Raw genomic sequence first — 19,955 nt, 5'->3', positions numbered from 1 at the left:
TAAATGCAAAGGTTTTCTTGTTCAATCCAGAGAGTAAAAGGCGTATATCGGCACAGTGACCGATTATTAGGCATAAGAAAAATCAATGTCTTTTCTTGTCAGAGGTTTTGTGATTTTGTATCGAAACTGATATTAAGAAGCATTAGTCGCAATAGCACTCTCCCCAATATCAATTACGCCAGAGAACAAGTTCGTTAAACCACAAAAACCGCAAAGAAAAAACTTGCTTATGACTTTTGACATCTTTATGATGTTTAGCTTAGGAAGGGTACGATAAAGTATGAATATTCTAAAATTTCAGGTCAACTTAACAGCTTTTCTATTCATTTACATGGTTTTGAAACTCTCAAAGCCATAAAAACTCAACGAGAAAATCTGCATTTGTCGCATATTATATGTTCCTGACACCATGACACACATTAAATTTGAATATAGATAATGATAACAACAACAATAACAACAAAATTCAATTCAAAGAAGAAATACAAGGTGATCAAATAAGAGATACATACTTTTTTTATTTGATATAAAAATTGAAATGGTAAAGGACATCAACAGATCACCCTTCGGTAATGGGTATATTTATTTTGTAAAAACATTTGCAACGCCCAGAACTAACCTTCAGAGACCCCACAAAATATACGTATTCTTCATAAGCATTAAATTCTGAATCGATTTAAGCATGTCAGTCTATCCTGTTGTCCGCCTGTCCGACGTTGTAGTATCTGTTGTAAACATTCTCCCAGTCGTAAAAATTAATCCGTCGACTCTAAATTTGGCGAAAACGTTCTTACGCGCAAGTTGGCATTAAAAATGAGCCAAATCGGTTGGACGATACACCTACATGACTACATAAAGTGAGGACACCTCTGCATTCCAAAGACCCGTTTTATTGGTTTTTGAACTTCAGTTGGCAAGAACGATAAAAAAAAAGTTGAGGCCAAAATTTCTTTTCTAAATAAAATTTTATATTCGTAAATCTTCACATGGGCGGGCAGATGTCTTTGTTGGTTTAACGTAGGTACACTACCTTGCCAGAGAGTTAGACAATCCCTATTGGCTAGGGGCCTAAACTACACTAAAGAAATCAGATATGTTTATTGTGTATGGCTCAATAAATCCACTCTGGGGAGTGTTGAGGCCCATCATTACCTCTAATTATTCGCTTTTGGAATGATAGAAACCACAATCACCCCGATAATCCCCGAAGTCAGGACTCACACATTAGATAATTGCTGCGTTCAAACTGGGGACTGGAAATACAAGCTTACACCGCGGTTTCCACATATATGTAAGTATGGACGTGCAAGCGAATGAAATCCATTCCTCTATTCTCACTAGGCGTGAATTGTTCGATTTCTATTCGTTGTAAGCTTTTCAAAAATATTTTATGCCGACTTTTTGATGGGTATAAAAAATGAAATAGCAAATTTTGCTCATTTAATAATGATGTCGAAAAATGTTAGATTTACTAATTGAAAAGAAAAACAAAACCACGACATGTTCGCATTACGCGACTAACATATAAAAAAAAAAAACAAGTAAGAAAATTGTATTCGGTCCTAACCGAATCTTTTAAACCCATCATCGTTATCCTAAAAAAGGGGAAAAGAGGTAAAAAAAACTAAATTTTTACACTCTATAATATAGAGTGCGGTTGGTTTTTGCTATTTACAAAATAAAAGCTTTTGCCGCATAGTCGTGTCCTTGAGAAAGTTTAAGTCATTTCCAAATTCTTTTGCAAATTACTAGGCGACATCTTAATTTTCGCTAACGGGTGAATGTTTACCACAACTACTAAACAATTGCGCAGACAGACAGATGGACAGACGAGCAGGCCGAAATGATTAGGTGCATTCCAATTTGAAACTGGTTAAGACGAGGTTTTTGAAGATTTTTTCTACGCCTTATAAAAGTGTTAAAAGAATTATATTTTGACACACTATAGTATTGAGTAGGCGTGGTCAATTTTTTTCCAGTTTTTTACAGGTGCTACAACGCCTGTTTTTTATTCCTTTTGAAAAACGGAGGTGTTCGTAGTTCGCGTGGTGATGTGGGCGTGTCTTTCGACCAATTTGGAGCATTTCGACACCAACTTGCGTGCGTTTCAATGCTTCAGGTAATTTTGACGTCGCTCCATTTGATAGCTCCAACTTTGTGGCCGGGAGAATATTTGCAACAGACATTACACAGACGGACATACGGACATGTCTAAACAGATTTAGAATTTGGTCAAGAATATACATACTTTATGGGATCTTCTCGACATTGCAAACGTTTTGACGAAATGAATATACACTTCATCTCGTATCCTTCGGTGATAGGTATAAAATAATATATATATATATATATTATATTGAAATGTGACGACAAGCGTTTTTTGTCCCCCTCCGAAATATATATAAATATGTTCGCGAGTAATAATTTATGGTGTTTTTGTTTGTAGTTTAGCTTACGTCCGTCCATCTAGAATTCTATTTGTACATTTAAAAAAAAATAGTTTTTTTCTACCCCATGCCTGCGTGTGTATGTCATCATTATTATTATTATTATTATTATTATTATTATAATAAAGCTTTTTTTTTTTGGTTTTCTTGTATGAGTGTGTGTTTGTTAAAAAATATTTTACAATTCAATCTATATGAAGTGTTAAGTATCTTAACCTCATTACTATTCTCATTAGACAAAGCCTATATGTATTATTCTTATTTCATTTCTACGCTATTAGGGTAAAGTGCGACTATATATATATACGTATATATGTACAGGTGTATACATGTATCCATTGAAAAAAAAAAATGATAAATTATATGATTTAAGTCGTTAATACTCCCGGTAAAAAACTTAAGTGAAAAATTATTTAAAATATTTCTCTTGCTGCATACATATGTATATACAAGCACGATGTTCTATTTTCTACGATGACCCAAAAATTTCAATGCAAATGCCAAATAAAACTTTTAAAGACATACGTCCATCAACTGATGGTAGATAAACAAACAAGCACAGAAAATGCCACGGTGTCGATAAACGAAATAGGTTACAACTTGTTTAGCAAGTCTCATCATCCCACTAAACTTTATAATATTGTAGACGCTTAGAACTTTTGTAAATTACATGAGCATGTCAGCCTTTGTATAGAATTTCAAATCAATATCTGTTTATCTACGGGTTTGTAAAGCATGAACTAATCGATTTTTTTTATAATTTTTTAATATGTTTTTACTCACCATTAGCAAGGAGGAGTTTATTAGATTTATCAAATATTTATAAAGCATAAAAATGCGCGTCAAAGATCATAGATGTAAATAGGCAGCTAGATGTATTCGTATCTGCCTGTCCATTTCTATCTGTATCTCTTGACTCACAAGAATACACTTAGTAAGAAATGTTTTCCCTTCAATTGCTCGATTTAGGGATAAATTTGATGAATAGTCAAAGTTGGGGAAAACAAATAAAAAGTTTACAAAAGCATTTCTTGATCGGTAAGGAATATGAGCTGGAAAAATAGGCATGAGCTGTTCACACATTCGCCCACAATTCAGAAGACACTAAAACAATTTCGGAAAACAACAACTATTTTTTCATATTTTCATATACAACATTCGATCCTACAAAGATATTTTCGAAAACCTATGACTCAGGTATTCATTAAAATCACTTTCATGTTCAGTCCAAAAATGATAGAAAATAATGTTTGTGTCACATTTCAGCTACTCGTCAAATTGACTGTTTTCAGAAAAATGGTAAAGTGGGCGTGGCCCTTAAAAAAGAATAGTGTATATTTTTTTTTTAACCACTATTCTTCATTAACAACCAATATATAAGATCTAGCAAGTAAAAACACTACAGTGCAACACGGCCCAGCGTCAACAACCCTAAGCCACTTTGCTTTATACATTTATTTATATAACAACTTTCGAAAATAAGACTTTTTATATATTGAGAGTGGTTGAAAAAGTAGTCTGGTCCGAACCATTTTTTTAATATCGTTCGCTGTTAGCCTAAAGCATGTCGGCGTAGTAAATTTCCTCAAAATACCTTGAAAATTTTGACCTATAACCTGAACACAACAAAACACTTTGAACAGACGCACAAATAAGCTTTGATCGATTCAGAAATTAACTGTAAATCGATCGTTATAATAAAAGTTGGATTAATCGCAAATCCTTTTGGACGTTGCATACATCGGCGCAAGCTTAATACACACTTGTACCGCAAGTCCTGTAGGGTGTAAATATATTTAGAATCAAAAATCGAAAATATCGGTTCAAACCTAATCAAACTGGGGCTAAAAAAATTCAAATAATTTACCTTCCTTCCTCTAATATCTGTATATTTTTTTTATTTTTTTATTTTTTTACCAAATTTCCAATTGAATTTATCAAAAATGTTGACTACCGGCCGAGCATACACGCCCCAAGCTGCAGCGACGGCTTAACATTCTTTTCCCATTATTTTCCGCTTAATCACTGTGACTGTCCAATAATTCCAAAAATATAGAAGGCGACTGTCAAAGGTTTATAACATCTTTGATATGCATATCGGGACCTTTAAAAGCACAAAGCTTCTTGGCTAGCGGATTGAGTTGATTAATTAGGGCATTCTTACTCCTTTGCTCATCTATTAAAATCAAACAAACAACATCGAAATTTTGTCTACAATGGCAAACTTAGTTTACGATTTTATCCTATTACTCGAATCGTCTTAAAGCCAATCATCTACAAAGCCAACAATTTTCCGAGAAGTTGGTTAGACCATTCGTAATCCTTTATTCATCTAACAAAATCAAAGAGGTGATTCCCCAATAAGCGAAAGACGTCCTCAAAGAGACGAATTTATCGCTGTCGCACAGTTAACCGTCATTGACAAGCAAGAATTTTTTAAAACCAAAATTTACCCATTGTAGAGCATTCTCAGCAATTGGGGTTGTTCTCGTTAAAAACTAAAAGCAGTGAGTCTTCGTAAACCTCGTGAATTTGCTAATTTTACCGTAGAAGAACTTGAAATTAATAATGATTTTCCAAAAAAAAAATTAATTTCTCAGCCTAATCCGCAAAATATTTGCGCGGTATCTGCACATTCTGTAACATTGACCTTGGCTTGATGTTGCTTTTAAGCTGAGAGGTATTGCCGGTGCTGATTTCTTTGAAAATAAGAACACAGATCTCCTCACCGTGAATGGACATCAATCTTATAAGGTTGTTCATAATTCGATTTGAAAGATTTTGATCTACACAATATCTAACTTCAGCGCCGTGAAGAAGATATCTAAACAACGTGTAGGTTCGGCATTACCGTGCGGCATAGTATACCGTCCAACAAATAATCGACTTATGAGATGATAAATTTGGTGATGGAATAATTTCAAGAAATATTATATCAAATGGTTTAATGGAATAGGTGTAAGCCATTAGTGTTCATATACTAAAATTGAATATTAACCGCGCAGGAGCCGGTTTATGCTTCTCGAAATTAAGTAAACTCGACCGTAATATGAATATGTTAGTCGACAGCAGCAATCAAGAGATTTTCGTTCGATGGTAAGGAAAATGCAACTTTGTCGATAGCTGTAAATTCATTACTGTTTACAACAAGTCAATAATCAACATCTACAAGCCGGCACTAGATTGATTGAGCAACCTGGTTGAAAAGCAATTTCATAGATTTTGAGGAGCGATAGTGCCGATCTGAATATTGTCGTTTCACAATTTAGCTCCGTTTGAAAATGTTGCTTCTTATACTTCGCACCACTTGTGGAACAAGGGTATAATTAAATTTGTGAGGATATATGCAACACTCAGAGAGATTTGTGATAGATCCACTTGTTATTGTACCGGTCAATTCAAAGCCACTTTCTAAAACAATTTAAGGTTGGCTGTCCGTCTGTCTATCTATTTGTCTCTTTTGTTTCTTTGTGTTGATAGGCAGCAAGTTTTGAAATATTTTGATGAAATTCAGTACACGGCCGTCTTTTAGTCCCAGCGGGAGCGTTATTGAAAATAGTTCTGATCGGATTGCTTTTTCAGCTATTTTAAAAAGTTATTATTTAAATAACTGTGGGATTGTGTAGGGTATTTAATGGCGACCCGTGCCCCATTGCAGTTTTTTACTTGCTCCTAAGTGCTTTGTTCTTTTAAGAAAGAAAACCCCTGCTTAGAAAGGTTAAAAATTCCAAAAAGGGGATTAGAAAATTTTATTTAAAAACTTTTTGCCTTCGAATAAGAATGAATAAATAAATAACGTTCTGCGAATGATCGCTCTAAAAATGTACAGCTACTAATCTATATTTGTTTTCTGCTTTTGCTTTTTATTGCATTGTATGGCATCTTCCAAAACAGTAAACTCTTTGCGTAGTCATTTTACTTACCTTTTCCCTTTATTTTCACTACAGTCATTGTGGTGCACGAGCGCAGTGCATTGTAAACTTTTATTTACCTACTTTGCAATTTTATGTTCAGCTCGCTTTGTGTGGCAGCGCGTACGCATTTGTGTTTCGAACTGTGTGCTATGTGTGTGCTGCATATGGGCTGTGTGTGTGTGCTGTGTGTGTGTGTATGTGTACTTAATTAAATAGTTTGAATTGTTAAAGTTATGCACACCATAAAAATAGTGGAACATTTACTAAAGGATTGTTTGTTGTGTTAATTCTTGGATGATCAAGTAAATATGCATTTAATTAATCTATATGTGATATAAATGCAAATGTATGCATGTGCATTATATGTCTCTATGCATATGGATGTAAAAATGTATGCGAATGTATGTCTACTTGCAAAACTATGTTAATGGGGAATGAAATACGCTGGAAACTATCATATTACTATAGTTAATCACATGAACACACATACATACATAGACAGTTATATACAATCATTTCGACCATAACGAAACATAAAATAATGTTCATATATAACTGTATGAGAAGTTTTATTAACATTTTTATGGGCAAAGATACACAGAAAGAGAGAGCGAGAAAGAGAGAGAGAAAGAGAGAGAGATATGCGAGAAAGAGATACAGATGTATATAGATATACAGTTGTATGTGTGTTTTTATGCATGTATTTGAAATAAATTATTTTAGATTTAATTAAAGCTATTACTCATCGCAGTCATGTGTTTAATTAGAAAATTGGAACAAAACAAAAAAGAAAGGTTACAAACGAATCGGGCTGAAAGTTTTCTAAAAAAAACATAAATAAATAAACAACAAGTAAGCTGTGGCCGAATCTTTTCTGCCCACCACCTCTTTAAAAAGGAAAAAGAAAAAGGGAAATGTCGATAATCTATCCTACTGAGTGGGCGTGCCCGATCTTGTTCATTTCCCACGGTTTTGGCAAATTTCAAGCCAATAACTTAACTTTTGTGGTCAGGCGTATGTTTACCACACAAGCTCAAGGAGACTAGCACATGGAAACACAAACATTCTTAAATAAATTCAGATCTTGATGCTGGTCAAGAATATATATATTTTGGACGATCTCAGAAATTTTCCTCTGCTTGTTGCAGACGTTTTGACAGAAGATTAGATTTTAATATGCTATAAGAGCGGATGGGCGTGCCCTGTGTTTCCCATTTTTCTGAAAATTCTATAGGATCATCGATGGAACAGCCTTAAAAATTTTTATCATTGTATCTCTTGTAGTTTCTAAAAGTAACGAAAAAAAATTACATTCCCTTTGTTCTTGAAAGCAGAAATGATCCCAGGTTATGTTCTACTGTGGGCGTGCCTTTAAAACGATTTCAATAGAAACCTGCGCGCAACAACATGCAGTGCTCCTGCCACATTTGAAACCGAGAGCTTTACTTTTGCAATGACGAGAAAGTTTACTTAGTACAGACATTACACACACGGACAGAGGGACAAGCTTAAATTGATTGAGAATTTGATACTGATAAAGAATACGTACCTTTCCCCTGGATGTTGCAAACATTTTGAAAAAATCAACATATCCCTTTCCCTCGGTGGCAAGCAGAAAGGTATCGTACACATTAGTGGTACCTTTCCAGCCACTAATAGGGGAAAGTTTATTAAACCTAAACAATATTGTATTGTGTTAGTTGAAAGTCAACAAAAGAAATAATTCAGTTTTAATTTCAGTTTGCCTTGCTCTTTTTCTTATCTTCAAGGAGGCATTCATAACTGATTGATTACATCGTTCAAAAATTTCGTAGCTTAACATAATTTTTTTTTTTTTGGTAAACTCTATTTCTGATATATGCATTTTAATAATTTTCTAATTCGTTTATCACAAGTATGTGACGATTTCTTCAGACTATGGAGGCCTACTATACGATGAGTACCTCTACAGCTAAGTAAACTCATTTTCAAAACGATTTGTAGTTAATGGCGTCTCCAGTAGAACGATGCATATTACTAATAGTCACGCACTTCCGTAACTAAGACCCACATACATCGAGCTTAAAGTAGCAGTTCGTGAGAGTATTGCTGAGTGTAGATGGACATCGATTTGGGATCGTGGACATTTCGAGAAGCTCTCTACCGAGTATTCTCCCAAAATATTTGCATACTCGTTATTACAGGGTTCTATTAACCCAAAGAACTAAAGTGTATCGTGCAAGTACAGCGTCTAAAGTTCATTGAGCGCTTTAAAGGGAGTAACTCGATCTTTATCATGGAAAATTTCAAGAATGGAGTACCTCTAAGTCCACGTACAGCTTGCAGACCTATACTGTATACTATAAGAGTCAATAAGACCTGTGCAAATTTGTGTACGTATCACCAAAGTTTATTTGCAAAACCCAAAAAAAAGGTGCAGAGATCCTATAAAGTGTTGATAAGGATCAAAACCTCTAACGATGCAGCCATGTTGGTCCGTCCAAGTAGCCTGGTATTAAAAATATACCAAATCAATCAAAGGACACGCCTACAGTACAAGATAAGCTGCCGCTTTTATTTAACATATGTTACCTGCATCCTTCCTCTCTGTCTATAGAAAACTATTAACTGCATTAAGTCTTACCCCAACTTGAAAGTGCCACGTTAAGAGGATTGGACGCGTGTGAGACCCATGCACATGCAATTGCTGAGCTAGCTAACTCATAAGATGTGGAAGGAGTTCTATATTTTGCGCTCACCGCAAAAATGGCAAGAAATGAAAGCGCCGAAGTTTCAGCTTTTCTTGTGGTGGTTATAAGAAATTTGACTACAAAAAGTGTCTAAACTTTACGAGTACAAAATAAACTACGAAGGTACCTATGATCTATATTCTCCTTCCAAACTACTCCTTGAGTAAATTTTTGAACAAGCAGTATGGGCAATTTTTACTATAATATGCTGCACACGCGATACACCACTTGTGTATTAACATTACATTACATTAAGTTCACACATTACATTAAGTTCGTGCGGATGTATGCAACATCGGAAAGCATTTGATGTTGATCCACCGTTTATTGTTCGGAATCAGTCCCTGGATCGTTTTAAGCTTGTCTGTCCATTTGTCCATGTTGTTTTCTTGTCTTGACCCAAAAGGCCGCAATTTTTCAGATATTTTGATTAAATATGGTACACTGACGTGCCTTGAGCTATTGAAAATGAAATGAAAATGATTCGGATCGGATCACTTTTTCGAGCACTTCTCATACAAAGCCTTATTATAAAAAAAACGTTATACGAATCACTGTAGAAAGGTCTATACGCTTCAAACATATTATCCCTTTTAAGCCTGAGATATTTCGCTTTGAATTTTGAGAAATCAAAATAGAAACCAGAAGCCTGTAAACATACATTTAAACGATTAGAGTAACAGCGAATTTCCTATTTAACCTTTAAGACTAATGTTTGTTGCATCTTTAACAAGCGAACGAAAATGTCACAACGATTAAAACATGCTCGAATGTTATGGCATTGCCTATATTGGGAAATTAAATTAAAATTTCAAAAGATCAAACTTGTACATGTTTAGGTCAACTTAACTAAAACAAATATCGAATTAACAATTACATGCGATTTTAAACGAATCTATTGATAGCCACTTTTTATTTCTATTTTCTACATTTTAAAAGCAATGGAAAGTATTTTGCAACGAAAATCAACGACGACATTGTAAACGCTTCGCATGCTACGTAAAGGTAAGTAAGTACCCTATTACGTAATTATTTCGTAACTACTTATAGAGTTAACAAATTCTCCACCTCTCCATGTCCTTAATTAGCTTGGGGGAGATATATCAGTTTTCTGAATATTGATTTAACTAGCTATGAAATACTAAACGACATAAGTAAAATTTGCTTAATACTTTAATATACCGCTCAATAAGTTCGTAGGATGACATATGAATGTCGCTACTATTGATAAATTCACGATATTTACGTACCACCAAGATTCAAACTAAATGGTTCGAATAAGCAAACATTTGAAAAAACCTCAAAAGTAGTGACGTCTCTCTTGCAATTTCAAAACTATGAGAAAATCTGAATTCCGTTTGGAGTCCTAAGGTCATTAAAACAGTTGCAACTAAGGGTAAGAATGTTATAGAAATTCGACATATTTCCTTTGAAGGTTGGTCATGGGATCTTGTGGGTAATATAAATAGTTAACAGTCATGCTATATCTGTGCATCATCCTTACTAAGCTATGTTTTTTAAATGAAGCATTGCAATATTTTCAACTAGAAATTTTCATTAGAAAATATATGAGCTTAAACAAGCGTCGAACTATATTTCCTAGTAATAGTCAAGTGTGACCCTTGAAAATATTTTGCTTATCTCTGAACTTTGAGGAGATTGCATTAAAAATAGTTCAAGACAAAATCTAATGCTCAAAGGGTAAAGCTTAAAAATTTTTTTCGCTAAATTAAATGAGGAGCAATCACATCACGATTTCATGAATTTTAATTTTCGAATATAATTTGACCGGAATGATAGGGTTAATATGAGACCAAAGATTTGAGCTTCGCAATCGTCCGTTCTCTCAAAAGTACATATAAAGTTTCAAAGTCGTAACCGTGTTCTCATCATATAAAATCGCCGTAACTTAAACATATTCAACAGATCGATCTAAAGGAATGCCAACGATGTGTAAAGTTAAACAAGTAAGAAAATTCTATTCGGCCGCCATAGAATCTCTTCAACGTGTTCTGTAATATTGCATGGACATGGTTGGCTTTCTCTATTTTTGTAAAACAAAGGTGGAATTTTATAGCTTGTGATTGTTTCGGTTTCTGAGCAAAAAAGCCAAGAAAACCGAGATCTTCTCAACCCTATATTGCACTGTAGGCAATGTTGATTTTCTATTTTTGTAGAATAAGAGGGGAATTTTGTATCATGCATTCGTTGAAGTTTATGGGGAAAAACCCTCGAATATTCCGAGATATTCTCAACTTGCCTACAGTGCAATATAAGGGCGAATCCTTTTAGCCCATTAGCAATATCCATCTACGTGTAATCAATCATATGTCAAATTTTTGCGATCATGACTACCTTCACCACAGCAATTAACAAAGAGATGGGCAAAGGGACTGGCAAACCTTTCTCGAACGATTCAGATTTGATATTGATCAATAATGCGTAGACTTTGTATGATCCCTGAAACTTCGTTCTAGATGCTAGAAACGTTTTGCTAAAATAACGAAAACTTAGTATTTTGTAATATTATAAGCAGGCGTCGCCGTTTCTATACAGACTATACAGTGTCTGCTGTGATTTATAAGTGAACAGCAGAAAAAACAATTTTTTTTAATTTTTGAAAACGAGAGACATTTTCACGTTATGTTGTACTATGGCCATACGCTTTGGCGAACATGGCTCTATCTTAATAGCAATCTGTCTGGAAAAGCTTACAACCTTTGTGCTAAATTTGAAGATGAATGTAGCAATTTTACGACCAGGAGAATGTTCAGCAGAGATGTTACATAGACAGGCAGATACGCGGACGGACGGACAGATGAACATGAGCAAATCAATTTAGAATTCGATAATAATCAAGAATATATACACTTTATGAGGTCTTTGACGTGTCCACCGAAATTTATGTACTCTTCATAACCTAAGCTCTTTTTTTATCGTTCCAACACAATATTATTTCAACTATTGAAAAATAAAGTACAATACAAATAATGTATTTTCCATATCTTACGGTTTCTGCGAACGATATACATAAACAGATAAACAGAATAAAAGTAGAAGGAAGCATTTGAAAGGAGTTCAATGGTGATGATGATGATGATGATGATGATCTCTTGCAAGAGTGACCTATGTCATTTGCATTATGCTTTAGCAGAATACACGCAATTGAACCAAACTTCAGTGCAAATGAAATCGTTGCCCTACTTTGATAATCGTTGAATCTTTTTTTTTTTTTATTTACGATTTCAATTTATTATTATTCCACTTAAGGTAATTGCCACCATTTAAAATGATAATTTCGATAATGTAGCTCGGCATATACTCCGAGCTATCTTAAGATTGATTGATGATAACTTGTGGCCGCACTGAAGCGTGTTTATCTATATGAAACGATTGCAACCAACCCAATCAATTGCTTAATGTATGTCGCTGTATGTATGTTTACATATAATCTTATCAAAATTTTCTATCCCAATCGTTTCTTATCCGAGAATCTTGTCTTGTATGCCTTTCTTTTCTGATAAATTGTTTTTTTTTTTTTTTTTGAATATTGGTTAAGTGAAAATTATTCCTTCTTAAGCGGAAATGTTATGAAAGAAAAATAAAAAAATTTACTTTATTTCAAATAATTTATCAGTTACCGTAAATTAAAATAAAAATCATTATATAAAATGCATAAACTTTACTTTCGCTGTAATACCTTTCCATAGCAATATAATTTAAACACACATTTAAACGCACAGTCAAGTTTAGGGCGTTAAACCGATCTACCAACAAATAGTAACACCTTCAAGTTCTTGCGCCTTTAATTCGGCTAACAAGTAAGAACGAAAATCTTCATAGGCTTCATCGATATCGATGTTATTGATTATTTTATGAAAATTGCCTGGAGTAAGACCGTAAGCAATTTCCTCGCGAGCAGCAGCGAGACGTTTGTTTAAAGTTTCTTCACTTTCGGTATTGCGTTTGCGTAATCGTTGCTCCAAAGCTTCTATTGACGGTGGATTATTATATATTAAAATAGGATTTAAATCAGTTTTCTTGATTTGTTCAACACCCTGCGGCTCAATATCTAAAATGCACACTTTACCGAGGGCTTGTATTTTCCTTACAGCTTCCTTGCTAGTGCCGTACATGTTGCCACTAAATGTAGCCGATTCGATGAATTCTCCATTGGCAATCATTTTTTTCATTACTTCTTTCTCTACGAAATAATAATGAACGCCATCTTGTTCGGCTGGTCGAGGTTTGCGAGTCGTATGTGATACACTAAAGCCAAATGTATTCGGAAACTCTTTAAATAATCTATTTAATAGAGTAGTTTTACCCGATCCAGACGGCCCGCAAAGCACAACCGGTCTAGGACCACACCTCATTGTACTAAAAAGTCTATTTGCGATAAAAAGAATGGTTATCATTATTAATATTTATTACTATTGTGATGTTCTAGCAGACTGGAAACAATCAACTAGAAAAGATAGTAAAAGAAAGAACAGAGTGCAACATTGCTGTGCTACGTTAGAATATAACTTTAGAAAATGGGAAATCAAATAATTTAAAATTAGATTAATAAGATCTTAAAAATGCAAAAATACACAATTTTCATCGAAAAGCATTACCAATTTTATGTCGGCCCGTTCAAAATGTAAGAGAAAACGGTATACGTTTCCAAATTTTGTACTCTTTATTTTGTTTCAAAATTTGGTTTTCTCTTTATAAAGGGTGTGCCAAAAGTCGCCTAAGATTTAGACAAAAGTTTCACTGGAGAAAATTTATTATTATCATTATTAACTGCCCGGGCAAACTCCAAGCCTCTGGCTTACCGTTCTTCTTAGTGGAATGGTTAAGCTCTTATCTGCATGGTAGATCATTCAGGGTTTTGTTTAAACTCATTATCTCGGATGAATTCCCCATGATGTCTGGCGTACCTCAAGGTAGCCACTTAGGACACATTTTAATTTTTAATTTATACATCAATGATTTGCCCTCCATGATTAAATTCACCGAGATCTTAATGTAAGCTGATGATGTGAAATCGTTTTCTTCCTTTTCCGTAGAATCGCAATCACATCATCTTCAAAGAATAATAATCTTGAATAATTTGGTTGCATGGTGCCCTTTGAATCTTCTGAAACTAAATCTAAATAAATGTAAGAAGCTCTCTTTCTCAAGAAGGAAGTCGTTCATTACTCTGTATTTCATTGATTCGCATAAGTTGGAAGACGTCGATTCGTTCACAGATATAGGCGTTCTATTTGATTATAGGTTACCTTTCAATTTACATATTGAGCTCTCGTTAAGCAAAGCTAGGTCCACGCTTGGTTTTATAAAGAGGTGGTCCGAAGAGCTTGGTGATCCTTACATTACAAAAAGGCTGTACCTGTGTTTGGTTAGACCTATACTTGAGTATGCCTCTGCTGTGTGGCCTCCTTCATATGGGCGCTACGTAGATTTAATTGAATCGGTTCAAAAGCAATTCCTGCTGTTTGCCCTTAGGAATTTGGGTTGGGACACGAATGTCCCTCTTCCTCCCTATGAAAATTAGTTGCTTCTGTTGCTTCTCCTTACCGTCACTGGAGAAACGTAGATTTGTTCTTGGGGTTTCCTTCGTAATCAAATTAATAAATGGTACAATTGACTTGCCCGCATTACTTCGTGGGATAGGCTTTAATGTCCCTAACCGCTTCTCTAGGCACTTTATCTTGATAAAGCTTAGTCAATGTAATTACGAACTGTTTAACCCGCTCAGAGTTGTTTGCAAGAACCTAAATGACGTCTATCACATATTCTCATTAACGGACTCTTTAAAGTCCATTAAAGCAACATTGCTTAATACGCGCGATTTACCTATGTCGTACGCGAACTAACTTTTAACCTTAAAAAGTCACTATGAGTTAAAAATTAATTGTTGTTAACTTTTATCGGTTGCCAAGCTTATGCATGTTTGGGATGGCTTAGGGGTTCACTTGCAATTTGGTCCTGTACCGGTTATGGGTGTGGCTCTGTGCTAGTTGTGTACATGCTTTTTTTCTTTTTTTTTACTTCTTATTTGCTTTATTGTACTTACACTAAGTCTTAATATTAATTAATTTAAGATTTACTTTAAGAGTCAATTGAACTCGACTGCCAATTCGTTTTAGTTGAGTTTCTTGTATAAGTGGAATAAATAAATAACTAAACAAATAAACCGTACCGCGACCTAAAAAATATATTGTACTCGCCTACGCCCCAAGCACTCTAGTTTTAGGATTTTTACAAATCACCCCAACTTTCTTGAATCGGAACACCATATCCACAAAGAGTATGATGGGACGTCTCCCTCGCTCCTTTGCAAAACCTAAATGAATCGATATCAGAGACACACAGTTTTTTTTCAGATGGTAAATGAGGGAATTATGACCCATGAAGAAGGCCGTGACTAAACATAGATCGCTTCTTCTTAGTTCCAGCAGTTTGTGCGCCACGCCGTACGATTTTATGAATCTTTTTCCCTGTTGTTTTCTTGTACATTGCTTTGGGCCTCAATCCGATTTTTTCTGTACCCATTGCGATACCACCCTGTTAACATGGCTTCTTGGTAGGTCAAAAAAAAGTTGGGGACTCAAGATGCTCCCCCGAACTCCCTGTGCGCTAAATAGTCAGCCCTTTCGTTGCGCTCAATCCCCGAATAGCGAAGCAACCATAATAAGTGCATGTCATTGCGCCTACTTGTGTTTGAAGGCCCTCCAAGTCTACAGTCGACAATTTAGGATTATTAAAAATGACGCATTACGCGCGAGAGCACAGCAATTAAGTCAGCATGCGCGCGTACGCAATTATCAATGCGCTACATACACACGGGTACAATCGTTAGTGCGCTACACCATTATTTAATTGCGATCGATTTGTAAGCGTAGCAATAGTGAGTCCTCGGTCGGTAAAGCTATAACACTTACCAATCGGGTACACATCTCGCAGTCCGCGACCTCTTCCCATCGCGTTCTCTCTTCACACTTCCTTCTGATCGCGAGCGACCACTTTCCATCTCTCTCTCTGTCACGTCTTTCTGACTACGTCTTCACACGTATTAATGTCACTAGTGAATGGTAAATCCCCTTCTACGCTCTAACAAGAAGTGGTAACCAGTTTTGTGTTTGATCCCTAAAAACATATGACCCAAGGCTCACCGTTAAATAGTCTATATCGCCCTACAGTTATTTATGTAACTCTAAATAAGGCGTTATATGTGAAGTAGTCGAAAAAGTGATTTCGATAGCTTTACTCCTTGAACCAAAATACGGTCAAACTTCATCAAAATATCTAGAAACCTGCAGGTTGAATTCAGCTTATCTCAAATCCTTCTGAGTGTTGCATACATCCGTACAAACTTAATATAGTCTTAATATGTTATTAATATATTATTCTTATTCTTAATATATTAAGTAGTGCGGGGCATAAAAAGAAATAATAATGGGTATTGAAAAATTGAGTATAATTTCTTTTATGTCTCATTTACTTCAGCCAACAGTAAATCACTTATGGTTAGCCGACCAGAGCTATGCAAACGATTTATGGGCGATAGGTATTTAAAAATGAATATAATTTTGTTTTCTATAGCGATACTGGCTAATAACTTGCACATTTTGTAAGTTTTTTCGTTTCATGCGTAGAGAATGTTATTTTTTCCATTTTTTTAATAAAAATAATTCGCATAAAAATTTAAAAAAATTTTTTTTAAAAAATTGTTTAAATTTCTTATTGGAAAAATTTTTTCAAATAAATTTTAGAAACTGTTTTTATACTGATCACCAAAAGGTGAAGGGTATATATTATTCCGAACTGATTGTAATAGCCACACGGCAGTTTCAGATCACATATAGAGTCCTCTTCTGCTCTGCGCGTCCGTCTGTCCGCGTTTCTGTGCTTTGTCTGTGGCCACAAGACTGAGGCTGCCGCCTTCCAATTGTGCAAACCCTTTGAAAGTTCTTGCACGCAGATTGCCACTGAAATTGGCCGAACCATTCAAGAATTACACCCACACTACAATATAGCCTGAGATCAACTATGTTCCAAAAATAATAAAAAAATTTGACTTTTTGCTACTTACTTATAAATAACCGCAAATACGAAAATAAAAATTTGTATTTATTTGTAATTTATGGGCGGCCCACTAGCACCTGTACAAAAATGCAAAAAATCGGCCATGACTACTCTATATTATAGATTATTAGAATTTCATTGTTTTATCAAAACATTTGCAGCACCCAAAAAGAAGCTTCAAATGCCCTATAAGGTCTGCACATTATTAATCAGTATGAAAAGTAGACGCCTCCACCTTCAATCCGTCTATCCATTTGTCTGTTAATTGCTATGACAACCGTATCCCTAACACATAATATAAATTTCCATTTTCATTTTACAAAAAAAAAAAAAAAACATCAACGCCCACCCAATATTATGCGGTATGAAAACTTTGTCTTTTCCTTGCATTGAGTCTTCTTTAGAATAACAATGGTTGATGGCTGTAAAGGACTGAGCCGCGACCGAATATATATTTGTCATTACCTTTTTTTTTTTCAATTAAAAATTTGTTTTTTCAAAACTTTTTAAAATCTTTTTAAAAAATTGCTAAAATTTTTTGTGTAAAAAAGTTTTTTTTTTTGTATAGAGTCTAAGAGAACCTTTTTTTAAATTCTCAATTTATTTATTTTTTTTTTTTAAATTATGTTTTGGCAACTTTTGTTGAAAATATGATAAAATTTCTCCGAAAGTTTATTAAATTTTTTTTTTTATTTTCAAGCATTTTGCTATTCTACAATTTTTAAATAATATTTCTTAAAAATATGTTGAAAGTTTTTCATACGCCCCATAATAATGCATTCAAAAAGTTTTCTTTTTCTTTGCTTAACCTGTCGTGGTGACGCTATTATTGGCTGAACTTGATGGTTGACAAGGTGTGCAAACTTGAAATAAAAAAAATGAAATTTTTTTTTTTTTTAATTTCTTTATATGTAAATAAAAACCGGCGTTACGCGATCAAGAAACTAAAAACTATTAGGTAAAAACAACCGCTTGCTTATATGGCAATATCCAGACACCGCGTCACCAAAGAAACTTAAGCGGAAGAAAAAAAAAAAAAAAACGCTAACATTACAGGCTGTTGACTTCAATCTGATTAACTTTCTTCCTCTTATCTAATAATAAAAGATGATATTGCTGCTGTAACAAGTGCAATTTTTTTTTTTTTTTGGTTATTTTGTTTTTTTTATTTTTAAATGTTTCAAATAATATTTAAAAAAGTAAACTATAATATAGATTTGCAGAGAGCACCAAAAAGAAATGAATGAAAAACCGCATGTTTTTCAAGAGAGCTTACGGAAACATTATGAAAAATCAATACGCAGTTATGCGTACATTCACATCAACGCACAAATATTTTCTATGAAAAATGACTGAAAGACTTGATAAGAGGAAAACTAAATGACTACTACAAATAGCATTGTATAGATAAAAAAGCGCCTGCATAAAAGCTGGTAATAAAAACATACAACATAGTTAGGAGTTTTTCCACACATGTGACATTATCTACGCATTTTAAGAATATGTGAAAAAAGGAGCAAATATTGTTGTCGTTGTTTTTGTAAAGTCAATGTTGTTGACATTAAAGACTAGTTGACATTAAGACTAGTTAGGTAAGAGCCATATTTTTTCCGCAAAATAACGCCTCAAATAATATTGGTACCTGATTGTTCGTTCAATTTTTAATCATCGACCATAAGAAGACAATACAATAATACATGTTGCCTATGAACCATATATATAACAGTACATATGTACGTTTTCTGTATATATGGCGAAAAACATTTACCCCATTACCATATCGGATAGATACACCATAAAAGGCGTGGCCACCACCGGAAAAGCCAAACTGTTCGCTTTTGCTACTTTAATAAAGCCTAGAAATCCATGATAAAGACAAATTCTAAATAAAATAAACAAAAAAAGAAAAAAGATAATCAAAACATACCTTCGTTTGCAGCTACTTATTAAAATTTTATAGCACTTTATTAAACAAATCTATATATATATATATGTATATATATATATATATTTGTACGTTCCTAATAAAACGCTCTTACGTGAAAAATTATAAATATGATTGTATCGTTATATTATTTATTTTTGTACACGTTTTAAAAAAAAAATTTTTTTCGGCTTTTTTTCAAAAGCAAATTTCAATAGAGCAAAGAAAATTAATAGACTCTATATAGTTTCACTATCCGCAAAGTCTATAATATACAGGTAGCAATTGTTTTATTTTTTAACTCTCACCCTCGCACTTTTTATACAAAATTTAATGTAAAAAATTTACTTTTTATTTTTATTTATTTATAACCCGTCTGCCGCAATGCCGTATACACAGATGCGCGTTTGCCACTCAACTGAACAGAAAGCTCAAATTGTGTTGCTGATAAAAGATGAAAAAAAAGAATTTTTTTTTTTTTGGTTGATGCACTTGCGAACGTTTGTATCTATATTAAATTTTATACCTGTGCTCTGTGTTTACTCTTATCTGCATTAAGAATCTTCTCTCTAATCTTCTCTCTTTCTTTTTTTGCCAAATGATTTCTCTAATCAAGTTTGTTTCTCTCTCTCTCTCTCTTTGTTTTCATAGTATTGCCAATTAGAATATCTATTTCGTTCAGGGTGACCAGAAATTTACATTTTGTTTTTCTTGACATATGTAGAAAAAATCGGCTGTAAATCAAACAGTTGGAGCGTACGACATCCTAAAGAGGAGATGAATGCATATTTTTGATACATTTATATAATAAAGAATATATATTACATTTCAACCAAACCATTTCTGTGAATATATATGGAAA

At 34.0% G+C, this 19,955-nt stretch overlaps 2 protein-coding genes across 6 annotated transcripts in view; both read right to left on the bottom strand.

The window, feature by feature from the left end:
• Positions 1-19,881, bottom strand: part of LOC119638068 (dihydropyrimidinase) — a 41,652-nt gene extending 21,771 nt beyond the window's left edge. Inside the window, exon 1 of one of the 2 annotated variants that reach the window (XM_038034669.1) lies at positions 18,946-19,881. The gene's annotated coding sequence lies outside the window, so the exon portion shown is untranslated. The remainder of the gene's footprint in view (positions 1-18,945) is intronic. The other variant, XM_038034668.1, reaches the window with a different exon arrangement.
• The window catches only part of LOC119638069 (guanylate kinase), a 10,422-nt gene continuing 3,167 nt past the window's right edge, over positions 12,701-19,955 (bottom strand). For 2 of the 4 annotated variants that reach the window (XM_038034673.1, XM_038034672.1), the window contains exon 2: positions 12,701-13,479. In XM_038034673.1, coding sequence (XP_037890601.1) covers positions 12,858-13,466 — 609 coding nt within the window. In that variant the 5' untranslated portion in view covers positions 13,467-13,479 and the 3' untranslated portion in view covers positions 12,701-12,857. Of the gene's footprint in view, positions 13,599-19,955 lie in introns of all 4 variants that reach the window. The other 2 variants (XM_038034671.1, XM_038034670.1) reach the window with 2 other exon arrangements.

The sequence above is a fragment of the Glossina fuscipes genome, unplaced genomic scaffold (assembly GCF_014805625.2).
Source record: "Glossina fuscipes isolate IAEA_lab_2018 unplaced genomic scaffold, Yale_Gfus_2 73, whole genome shotgun sequence".
In the NCBI taxonomy this organism is placed as follows: domain Eukaryota; kingdom Metazoa; phylum Arthropoda; class Insecta; order Diptera; family Glossinidae; genus Glossina; species Glossina fuscipes.
This window is presented reverse-complemented; position numbering and strand designations above follow the sequence as displayed.